Source organism: Anthonomus grandis, chromosome 2 (assembly GCF_022605725.1).
Source record: "Anthonomus grandis grandis chromosome 2, icAntGran1.3, whole genome shotgun sequence".
NCBI lineage: Eukaryota > Metazoa > Arthropoda > Insecta > Coleoptera > Curculionidae > Anthonomus > Anthonomus grandis.
Genome location: NC_065547.1, coordinates 32,022,851 through 32,035,240, shown reverse-complemented (window position 1 = coordinate 32,035,240; position 12,390 = coordinate 32,022,851). Strand labels below are relative to the sequence as shown.

The window sequence follows — 12,390 nt, the reverse complement described above, 5'->3', positions numbered from 1 at the left end:
GGATTAGTTACTTAATTTGAGTAATAGTGAAGTATACATTCAAATCTCTTTATTTAACTCAAGCGATGACTCTACTTTAAAAATTTTGGGACTCTCATGGAATTTCAACTTTGATTGTTTTACATTCAAAATTGCTCAAAGAGATATAGCTTGCACTAAGAGACATTTACTATCAGAACTTGCAAGAATATTTGATCCTCTGGGTTTTTTGTCTCCAGTGACAATATCTCTCAAGATTTTAATTCAAAGGCTTTGGAGTAGCGGGTGTGATTGGGACTCCCAGCCTCCAAAAAATATTATTGATACCTGGACTAAAATAAGAATGCAACCTAATAATTTATCTCAATTAAAAATTCCTCGGCGAATCATTGAAAATTATGTAGTCTCATCTCAATTGCACGAATTTTGCGATTCTAGTCAGCACGCATATTGTGCAGTAGTATACTTACGAAATTTGTATCAAGATGGCTTAATAAAAACCAATTTTTTGATTTAAAAATCAAAAGTATGATGCCCTTTAAGAAGGATTTCTATTCCCCGGTTAGAGTTATGCGCGGCCGTATTACTCTTTAAATTGGTAACTTATGTTTTGGGAGTCTTCTCTAATAAAATTAAAATTAATGAGATTTTTGCTTGGACAGATTCAACAATTGTTTTGTGTTGGATAAAAAATGAGCCACGAAAATAGACAACCTTTGTCGCAAATAGAGTTGCTCATATCCAAGAATTAATTTTTCCCTCTAAATGGCATCATGTTACTTCAGAGGATAACCCGGCTGACCCAGGTTCCAGAGGTCTTTTTCCCTTGGATTTACTTACTAATAACTTATGGCGGGCGGGGCCCCCTTGGCTTACTCAACCTCATTCTAATTGGCCAACAAGCATTTTTGAACTTTTCGAACCCTCCGAAGAATGTCGCATTCAATGCTTATCAGCATTTAAGACTTCTTCTTTCTTTGCACGAATAATTAATCGATTTTCTTCTCTGACAAAGATTCAAAACACTGTTTGTTACTTAAAGAGATTTATTGATAATTGTAAAACTCAACACTCAAATCGCAAATATAGAATGTTTTCAATTTTTGAATTGAAAGAATCCTTGCTCCTGCTCATAAAGTTTGTTCAACATGAATGTTTTTCAGTTGAAATACACGCTCTTAAATCTAATAAATTTTTAACAAAAGTATTTCGCAAACTCACCCCATTTCTCGATAAAAGAGATATTTTACGCGTTGGCGGCTGTATTAAATATAGCCAAATTTATTTTGATAAGAAACATCCAATTCTCTTACCTTCCAATAATCGTTTAACCGATTTAATTATAGAATATACTAATAAAATTATGTTACACCCTGGCTTATAAACTCTTCAATATATTCTCTCCCAAAAATACTGGATTATGGCTCCAAAACGTGCCATTCATCGAATAATTTCTAAATATCATAAATTGTTTTCGCTCTAACCCTAGGCCAGTTCACCCTCTCATGGGTGACTTACCCCCTAGTCGTCTAACAGCAGTAAAGGCGTTTGCTCATGTTGGTGTTGATTACGCCGGACCCTTATCTATAACCTCAAGCCGTGTTCGAGGTACTAAGGTTTTAAAAGCATATGTTTGTCTTTTTATATGTATGGCAACTAAGGCTCTGTATATACAGCTTGCTTCAGACATGTCAAGTGCTGCATTTTTGGCGCCCTTGCGCCGTTTTATTGCTCGGAGAGGTAGGGTGAACCACATTTATAGCGATCAGGGAGAAACTTTACCGGCGCATGGAAAGAAATAAGTTCTTTTATGCATCTCGCTTCACAAGAAGAAAAAATTGAATGGCATTTTAATCCACCCTATGATCCAAATTTCGGAGGTTTGTGGGAAGCAGGTGTCAAATCTATGTATAATCAATATGTAATTGGTTTGCAAACACTCATATTTGAAGAACTCAATACCGTCCTCATTCAAATAGAAAGTGTTCTTAAGTCTCGCCCCTTATGCCCTCAAAGCTCGGACCTATTTGTACATCTACAATTACATATTTTGTAATTTACACGCATAATAAAAGCATTATATAGTTTGTTTTTACATAATTTTGTGAACAAAAACACATTTATCAGGTGTTAAAAATTGATATAATTTATTTAACTCATTTGATATTTTATGTAATTTAGAATATTTTAAAAATAAATTAAAAAAACATAATTTAAACTAATATTAACCTATGAAATTAATTTCTAACTAGTAATTGTTACTTGTTTTAAATTCATGTCTAAAAGAACTAACATGAACTTATTGCAAAATGGAAAAAAAAACTAAAAGTAATGACCTGGTCCTAATACTTACCTCCTAATTTACCAATTTCAAAATTATATCGCTCTAAAGGTAACTAATATAGTACCATTCCTAAGCCTTCTGAGCGAAAATATGGAAAGGGGCACTGAGATATGTCACGTATACACTAACTTTTCTAACTAAGTATTTGATACAGGTCATTATCCAACACTTTTTGTAAAACTTAAATCGTTTTAAAGGGCATACAATCTCCTATTTAACCAGAAAAAACAAAACAGGTTAACGTATAAGCGAATAGTAAGCAAAAATATGTGGTAATAAAAGATATTTTATTAACTTAAACTTTAGTATGTTTGCCTTACAGTTGCCATTCCGCTAATTCGAGAGTGGCTTAATGAACAGTTTACAGGGATTGGATTGGCAGGCCTCGTGCAATTGAATGGCCTGAACGGTCGACAGACTTAACACCGCCCGATTTTTTCCTTTGGTGGATTTAAAAAGGAAAGTTTATAAAACCCCAACTGAAAACATTAGTGATTTAAAGGGTCGAATTGCTCGTAATCTATTAGCAAACGAGCGAGTATCACGATATATAGCGAGAGATATTAGCAAACAAACATTTGCCGATGTTTGTCAACTGATTTAATTCTTTTTGGCACTATTGAATAGACATTTTAATTCTGCTTACAATGCTGTGTCACACGATGGGGGTTCCCGTTTGACATATCAAAGTGTGGTTAGCTGGATATGAGGAGGTGATTGACAGAACTTTGTGAAATATAAAATTAAAAGTTCCCCTGTATATCTAAGTTAACGCGTTTTTTAAGAAGTTTTTAAGAGTCGTTCGTTTTGAAAGAAAAGCACTGTATAATAGTTTTGTTAGTTTATATTCAAATATTGATTTATTTGTGAAATGAGGCCATTATTTGCAAAACTCGCTAATCGACATTTTTACCGAAAATTGTTTTTTGTGTCAGAAATGTTCATTTTTATGAGGCTAATAGTTTGGTCGAGTCAGTTCCGCGCTAAACAGGCTCTTTGATACCTAAATATCATATCAAAAAGGCTTGTAATTTGCAAAACTGGCTCTATGCTTCGCGAAATTAGTTGCAAAACTCGCTGAATGCGTTTGAACCAATAGCGCGCGTTAGAATATTCACGTGACTTTTTGCAGCTGTTTATGTGTTTTTACGTCTTATTTGCAGTCGCAGCGTGTGTCATATTAGTTGTTATCGTCCGTCTTATTTCAACGATTGTTGATATTGTTCAGTGTTCAATTATTATTTTAACGTCTTATTTGCTATGGAAATACTACATGCTAGTTCAAGTGTTTTACCTAGCCCTGCTGGGAAAGGACGTAAGAAAGAACGTCAGCCAGAAAACTATAAAAGAAATGTTGCCAAGCGTATGCGGTAGGTATATCATTTTTTAATGTGTCATAGAATCTTTTAATTAATCCCTGCTGTTCTATTCTAGACATTTACCACAGACTCTGGCAACGTATCCGACCTGCAAGCATGATGGTCGACCAGGACAACCTTATTATTGCACGACACTAACGATGGCGCAGGTCAAGGAGTGTCACGCGTACTTGTACGAATCTAAAGACAAGATAGAACAAGATAGGCGAATACTGGCTTGCTGCACGGGAAACAAACCCAAAAGAGGTAAAACAGACCACGCTCAGGTTTCTATACAATACAATATCCGTTTGAAGGATGGGCACTTGATAAGGGTATGCCGAAATGCCTTTTTGGAAATATCAAATTTTAGTAAAGATAGAATTCAAAGGGTAATGCGAAATTTTGTGCTTTTCGGGGCTCTTCCAAAGGAACGCAGAGGTGGCGATCGAGTAGGTGTAAAAAATATTGACAAGCAAAAAAGCATAAAGCAATTCATTGAATCAATTCAGTGTGTTGAATCGCACTATTGCCGAAGCAAGTCAAGTGTCCGGATGTATTTACCTTGTGACCTTTCTTTTAAAAAGCTCTACAATCAATATCTGGCAAAAACCCCGGAAGGTATGCATGTAAAAATAAGTTATTTCAGAAAATATGTAAATGCTAATTACAATATTGCATTTGGGACCCCACAGACTGACTGTTGTTCTTTCTGCCTGAGGACGAAAGAACAGATTAAATCAATGACATCCGCGAGTGGTAGGCATCAATTAATTGTGGAACATCGCATCCACGTATTGAAGGCAAAAACCTTTTTCAAATTACTTAAATACACTAAACCAACAACAGTTACCTTTTCTTTTGATTGTCAAAAGAATCTGGCCTTACCACGGTTGCCTGACCAATCTGCCTACTTTAGCCAGCAAATTAATTACCATAATTTCACAGTCGTATGTGGTAGCTCCCAGACTCAATTAAGAGTCACAAATGTCTTTTCATACTTATGGACCGAAATTCAATCTCCGAAACATTCTAATGCTATAACATCGGCTGTTCGAGATGTTTTGATTAACTTCAATTTTGAAAATTCCGTAACAAAAATAAATTTATTTGCCGACGGGTGTGGCGGCCAAAATAAAAATACTATAATGATGGCAATGCTGGCCCACTGGCTTCAAGAAGGGGCGCCAAAAAACATTAAATGTCTGGAACTGATTTTCCCGATGGTTGGACATTCCTTCATCCCTCCCGACAGGGTTTTTGGTTTGGTCGAAAAGGACATAAAGAAGACACCAGTAATTGTCGAACCTTGTCAATATGATGACATAATTAAAAAACATGCCACTGTTCGAAAGTTAGGGGTTGACTGGAGACTATTCGACTGGAGAGCAGAGACCAAAAGAGTAGTGAAGAATCCCTCATCGTGGCATTTTGCCTTCAATAAAGCAAAACGTTTCATTTTCATCAGGAATAATGGTACTGTTCTGGTGCAAGGTGAACCTAATTATCGCACTAATATTGGGCAACCTAAAGGTATTTGCAAAAAAAATTGCAAAGTTTCCTCGCTATCGCCTAAAGAGATACCATTAGGCAATCAATTGAAGGGTGACAAAAGTACAATTGACAAGTTGCTGGCTCAACATTACGGAAACGATTGGAGGAGTCTTCCACAATTAACTTTCTATAAAAGTCATCTCACAAAGCCTGCCGCTGCACGCGAAGAAGACGATAAGTTGGAGGGATGCCAAAATCAAACTGAGGATTTTCCTGTTTGAATAATTTATATTTTGATTTTGTTTTGACTGAATTTCCAACTTTTATTTTTGTTAGAAAAAATGTTTCTTTGTTTTTTATGCAGTTAAATAAACGCAATTAGGATTTGTTTATGCTTTCACCCTAGTTTTAATATTATTATCATGTTTGATTAATAAAGGGAAGAACTAGAAGATATATATTTTTTTAATTTTATTTGCAAAACTCTCTCTATGCACTTTATTTATTTATTTTTAGCAACATTTTTAGCGTTTTAGATTTCTAATTAGTGGTTTTGCTTTTCTGTACCTACGAAGCTACCAGTAAAAAAAAACAGCTAAATTATAATGCATTAGTAGTTCTGTGAGCATTTTTTTCATTTCCTGAACAATTTGCTTTAAAGCATAGGACGAGTTTTGTAAATAATGGCCTCAAATAAGACGTCCCTTGTTGCTGCTATCAATAACATTTTATTAATACCCAATTATATTACATATATTGTTTAATTCTCTTCCTAATTAATTATTCAGCGAAATACATAATGTCACTGTACTGGTATATTATAATACGTGGAATAATACCTAATGCTTACTAAACTATTTAAGGTTAATATACCCATGGTAACAATACAACATATTATTTAGATTGCACCATTTCCTATAACTAGAATATAATATAATTTGCTTATAAAATATTTTGAAGGTTATTGATCCTTTACATATTAATTATAAGTTTTAATAGTTTTAAAGGACACTTCAGACGGATTACGAATTGCATTAATTTTACATTAGTATTTTGCTTAGTTATAAAAATAATAATAATAATAAATATTTTTTTATTTGCAAACTCATCATAACTACATAAAAAAATACACATTTATTATTTTATGCAAATAGATGACCAACAAATTCAGAATTCTGCCAAGTCAGATTCTGGTCTTTAACATTGTGGCCAAAACTTAAAAAAACTAACTAAAAAAAATGTAGAAACGCTTGTAACAGACTAAGTTGAATTATACATACCTACCCAAAAAATTTAGAACATTAACATAGTACCTCTCACAAAAAAAAAACACGTTATAGTTATACCATAGTTACCCACACTAAACACAGATTTTTAGTTTTCACCCATACCCAAACTAACAATATTGACCCTTCAATATTTTACGCAGATAGCTGCTGACTCATTAGACGCACCATAAGTCCTCTGCGAAAAGTCTGAACAGACACCAAACCCAACTCAAAATTTATTCCCAAAGAGTTCATCTGATATGCAAAATTATATGAAAAGGACCTTTTAAATAATTAAGTCTTATGTCTCGGAATATGAATTGTGTTTCTTCTTAAGCCCAAATGGTAAACATCATTTCTAAAAGTAATCTTAAGGTGTAGGTAAGATGGACTACGGTATTTAAGAATTTTATTAAAAAAAAGTAAGTAAATGAGCAATCCTACGACTTTGCATATTTAACCACCCCAGCTCGGAAAGTCTATAGGAAACGCGATTATGTCTGCGTATGCCAAAAATTAGGCGAATACATGAGTTCTGAAGCTTTTGCAATCGACACCTGTCATTATAGTCTAGGCACCAACCGTAAACAACATCGCAATAATTGCATTGTGACAGCACTAAAGAGTCACACAACATTTTTTTAATATCTTCAGTTAGATAACACCTATGCAAGTAAATTAATTTTAAAGCAAAATACCCTTTTTTAGAACATTAGAAACATGTTGATGAAATCGCAAATGACTATCCACTATTAAGCCCAAACTTTTACAATTATCTACAACAGGAATATTAGCATCACCCATCTTAATATTAATAGTGTTGCTGTTTAAAATATGGTTAATTTTTTGCTTATTACCAATAAACATTACAGACAACTTTAATTTTAGAAAATTTTTTGAAGAAATATCGCATATGGCTTGTAAGTCTTCATTAATTTTTGCTTCTGCATTTTCAGCATGTTCTGGCAGAAAAGAGTAATACAACTGAGCATCGTCAGCATAAAAATGGTAAAGGCAGTTTTTTAAATAAAAATAAAATCTAAAAGTATAAATAATAAAAAATAAGGATCCTAAAAAACCACCCTGAGGAACGCCATTATGAACTTCCAAAGGTTCAGATACATTTTCCTCTATCTTGACTCGCTGCACCCTACCGCTTAAATAAGAATTAATGAAAATAATAGCTTTATAAGAAAAACCTATATAGTGAAATATAGACTTTAAAATTTCGTGATTAACAAAATCAAGGGCTTTCGTACAGTCCAATAGAACAAGGGCAAAAATCATACTATCATCCCTAGATCTTATAATGTTATCAATAACATCCGCCATTGCTGAAGCACAACTGAAATTCTTTCTAAACCCAGACAGTTTAGAGGGCAAAATATCATTAGCATTTAAAAAGAATTTGAGTGTCTTAGATTCTTTCAAGAATTTTTGAAAATTTAGGCAGAATACTAATGGATCTAAACTGATTAAAATCTGTTGGATTATTTACCTTTGGCAATGGCATCACAAATATCTCTTTCCAACATTTGTGAAAATAGCTGCTTTCAATGAATTTATTAATAATATGCAATATAAAAGGTATTATAAAAGGGCAGCACATATGAATTAATGTTATATTAAGATTGTCGATACCAAATGCTTTGGATTTAATGCTAAATAAAATAGAATATATATCATTATAACTTACTGTGCGAAATAAAAATTAATTTGAAACGGGCAAAAAATTATTTTTATAAAAATTCATTATTTCTTGACTATTATAGCTATTGCTGTCAACAAAATAATTATTGAAATTATCGGGATTCTTAAAAGCTCCAGGAATCTGTTTTTGCTTACAAGGTAATATTTTTTTAAATTCTTTTTTTTTTCATGGTAAACACAAGCACAAGAGGAAAGTCCTATGTCACTCTTGGACTGGTGCTTGCGCGAAGATATTTGTGGGCATTTATTTTGAATTGCTGTAGGTTGTATGCGTCGGGAAATATGTGAGGTGGAAGCCCGTTCCACAAATCTTGTTCTCAAGATGAATGAGTCCCGATACAGCGACGTCCTTGGGGTAGGCAGGCGGACTTGATGTTGATAAGCCGCAACTGCTAAACGCGTCCTTCTTGCCGGAACAGCCCTGGGTGGAATCAGGCCTGCCAGCTCAGAGGAGCACTTACCGTGATAATAACGGTAGAATAAACAGAGATCAGCCACCTTTCTCCTGTGCTCCAGACTATCCAGACTCCTTGTCAGTTCTGGTTTGTCAATAAGACGAATAGCTCTCTTCTATATAGAATCCAGCAGACTTAAACTATGCTTGGGTGCAGAGCTCCAGACATGCGAGCAATACTCGAGGGAAGGGCGTATTTGAGCATTATAAAGAGTCAGCAGGTGTTCTGGTGTATACAGTTTTTTCGTTTTGAAAAGCACTCCGAGTTTTTTGGAAGCCGCCCTGGCGACCTCGGCAACGTGGTCATGCCAGGACACACTGTTGGTGACCTCGACTCCTAGAAGATGTAAAGATGATTTCATTGGCAATGTTTTCCCTGCCATAATCAGCTCCGGGCCACCAAGGTTAGTCTTCATGGTAAATACTGCAGCCTGCGTTTTTTTAGCGTTAAAATTGACCAGATTGTTACCGCCCCACTCCAAGATTGCTCTAATATCGTTGTTGATTGAAGCTACTTATTGCTGCCTAAGATTCTGTGAACTTGCGGCTGTCGTTGGTTTGGCGGACTTAAATGTGGAAATAAGTGTGCTATCGTCCGCAAAGCTGTAGATTGGATTGACAGTGGTTCCTAGCAAATCGTTGATATATATCAAGAAAAGGGTGGGGGATAGAATGCATCCTTGAGGGACTCCAGCATTAATGTTAAATTTATCGGAAAGGTTTCCATCGACGGCTACTTGGATTGTTCGTTGTTCAAGAAAACTTTTGATCCAATTCAATAATTTGAGGAGAGCTTGGTTAGTAGTCCCTCATGCCACACTCTATCAAATGCCTTGGAAATGTCAAGAGCGACTGAGCGGGACTCGCCGTGCTTCTCCATGGCCTCCGTCCACAAATGTGTGACGTAAGCCAGAAGATCGCCGGTGGATCTAAGCTTTCGGAAGCCGTATTGATGATCGCTGATTAGTCCAGATGATTCCAAATATCTTAACAGTTGTTGGTTGACTGCTTTCTCCATAATCTTCGATATTACTGGAACTAGTGCAATCGGGCGGTAATTGGAGGGCATCGTCTTCTTACCCTTTTTGGGTACAGCTTGCACTCGAGCAGTTTTCCAGCTTGTTGGAAATTGGCCCTGCTTATACGATGCCGTGAACAATCTACATAAGGGAGGAGTCAATTCGTCTGCACAACGTTTTAGTATTAGGGCTGGAATTCTATCGGGTTCAGAAGCTTTGTTGGTGTCTACGCTTTTAAGAATTTTATTGATAATTCGTTGGGGAAACGAAATTTCTCCCATCGATGAATTCACCCTTGGCAAATATGGCGGTGTTTTGCCTTGCGAGTGCATAGTAGAATTGGACGCGAAGAGTTTACCCAGTAAGTTGGCTTTTTCCCATGCTGTTACCGCGATAGAACCATCATCTGCTGTTAGGGGTGGCAAGGCCGACTTAGCAAATCCTTGACTAACGGCTTTCGATAACGACCAGAAAGATCTTGTTCCATTTGGGCAGTTTAGCAATTTGTTTTTGATCCTGTTGTTGTGACTCTCTTTGCATTTATCAATAATTCGCTTGCAGCTATTTCTGGAGGCTAAAAAGTTTCTCCGATTTTCGATGGAAGGATGTTGACGCCATTTACGATATGCTGCGTTTTTAGTGTTTACTGCCTTTTTGCAATTCAGGTTGAACCATTGCTTGTTATTTGATCCGCATTTAGTAGAAAAAGGGATATAAGCTTTCATTCCTGCCAAGATCGTCTCTGTAATTTGGTTTGCACATTCTCAGATGTTATTGGTTCTGAAGCAGACTTCTTTCCAAGGGAATGAGCGATAAAATTCCCGAAGATGGTTCCACTTTGCTGATTTATAGTGCCATACCTTCCGCGGCATCGGAGGATCCTGCGTTTTAACCTCCAACTGGCAAGAGACTGTTATCAATTTGTGGTCCGATATTCCTAGGGAGGCATGTACTGATACAGTGTACGAGTCAGGGTCTGAAGCCAAGACCAGATCTAGGAGACTCGCGAACTCGCCATCTCGATTGGGCATTCTGGTAGGGTCCTCCACAAGCTGCGTAAGCCCGCATATGGTGGCAAATAGCTCAGCTTCTCGTCCTTCATCGTCGTTCTTGTTGCAGAAGCGCAGCCAGTTGATATTGTAAACGTTAAAATCACCCATGACGATGATTTCTGCGCTTGGGTGGTCAATTTGCAGATGGTTAATGCAATCAACCAGGTTCAAAGATAATTCAAAGATAAATTTCGTGGCACCACTGGCTATTATTTTGAACCACATGACGTCGAAGTCCGCAGGTTCAAGCGTTTCCTCCCGCTGGCAACTCAAATCGTTCTTGACAAATACTGCCAATCCAAAGTTTGAAAAGACTGGTTTATTACCATAGTTTTTTTGTTTTGTAACATATTATACTTTCTTGTAATTGGGAGGCTATGTCTGTCTATTAAAGAGCCTTGGTCTTTATTTTATAAATAGATAAATAATTAATCTCCTGACTGCCATAAAGCATTAATGATAAAGAATGATACCTAGATAGTAATATAAAATATGAAATTTTGATCAACGAACATTAGCTAAGTCCCCGGCGTTTAAACCAACAAAACTCACTAGAATATTCGCAATTTAATTATCTGAAAAGCTTAACCAGACGAAACACGTTATAACATGCACCACCTGCACAGCTTCGGTTTATAAATTTTTTAAAAAGAGAAGCCCTAATGGTTAAAGTTCATAACGAAACCGGCCCGTGTGTAATAATCATAATTATAAACGGTCAAGTAAACTTTTAATTGCATCCATGTCCGAGTGCCCCTGGGAACAGTAATTGCGAGCAAAAGTCATTTTTAGTTTCATTCCGCAGCTCCCTTTTCCAACTTGTAGCGATCTCCTTTAATCGCCCCCTTTTTCCCTTATAAACCTAACGGACGTCATTTTCCCGTTTTTTTTTTATAAATACAATAGAAACTAATGGATTTCCTTGTGCTGGGGGCGCCCTTCCGAAAAAACTATTTCCTCGTTCCCCTCGGGTCCTTTATCCCGAAAAAAGATGAGTAATTATGATCGCTCGGCCCTAAGGGACAAAATACTCTCATATCCCGGAGGGTTGGAAACCGCAAAACTGACATTCGGGGATGAATCACTTGTTTTACATGGGCGGAGACGAGAAATGTAATTATTTTTTAAAATTGCTTTGAGATGTATTAGGATTTTTTTTTTGTATTATACAAGGTGTTCCATGATGAGAGACAACAAAGGCGGAAAAACTTACTTTTTTATGTTGGTCATTTATGATGACTTTTATCAGCTGAAAATTTCTGTTTCTTTCTAATAGTCATTTTCTCAAATGTAATAAGCCTAGAAGCATAAAATAATCATAATAATCAGAAGATAATAAACTTTATTAAAATGCACAACCTCTCGAACTAGTCCCTTTTTAGATATTCTTCAATGATCAAAGTTATAAAAACCTATAAAAAACGACATATTCTATTTCAGCAGATGACTGAATGCATGATATTCAGAATATATGTTTATATAAATGTTTAATAAATAATCTTTTAAGTAAAAAATCTTTTCAACTAGGATGGATTTAGATAAAGTTAATTGATCAAATTTTTTAGACGGAAAGGCATGCTTGCAATGCAAGCAAGTGACTTACACAAAAGCCATTTTTTTCTAAATCTAATAACATTAAATAATAGTTTAAAAAATTAATAGAATACGCTTTTATTGCTAATCGGACTAAAAAGTAGAAACTAATTTTTATT

The 12,390-nt window shown here is 35.6% G+C and overlaps 1 protein-coding gene across 1 annotated transcript; it reads left to right on the top strand.

The window, feature by feature from the left end:
* Nucleotides 1-3,332: 3,332 nt before the first annotated feature.
* On the top strand, nucleotides 3,333-5,689 carry LOC126750106 (uncharacterized). Its single transcript, XM_050459613.1, has 2 exons — nucleotides 3,333-3,693; nucleotides 3,758-5,689. Exons 1-2 carry the CDS (start codon nucleotides 3,584-3,586, stop codon nucleotides 5,454-5,456), a joined length of 1,809 nt encoding a protein of 602 aa, XP_050315570.1. The 5' UTR covers nucleotides 3,333-3,583; the 3' UTR covers nucleotides 5,457-5,689.
* Nucleotides 5,690-12,390: the final 6,701 nt, after the last annotated feature.

Excerpts from the sequence above, each read along its gene's own strand:
- LOC126750106 (XM_050459613.1), top strand. The coding sequence starts at position 3,584 with ATGGAAATACTACATGCTAGTTCAAGTGTTTTACCTAGCCCTGCTGGG. Across the intron at positions 3,694-3,757 it reads AATGTTGCCAAGCGTATGCG|ACATTTACCACAGACTCTGG; the intron begins GTAGGTATATCA and ends GTTCTATTCTAG.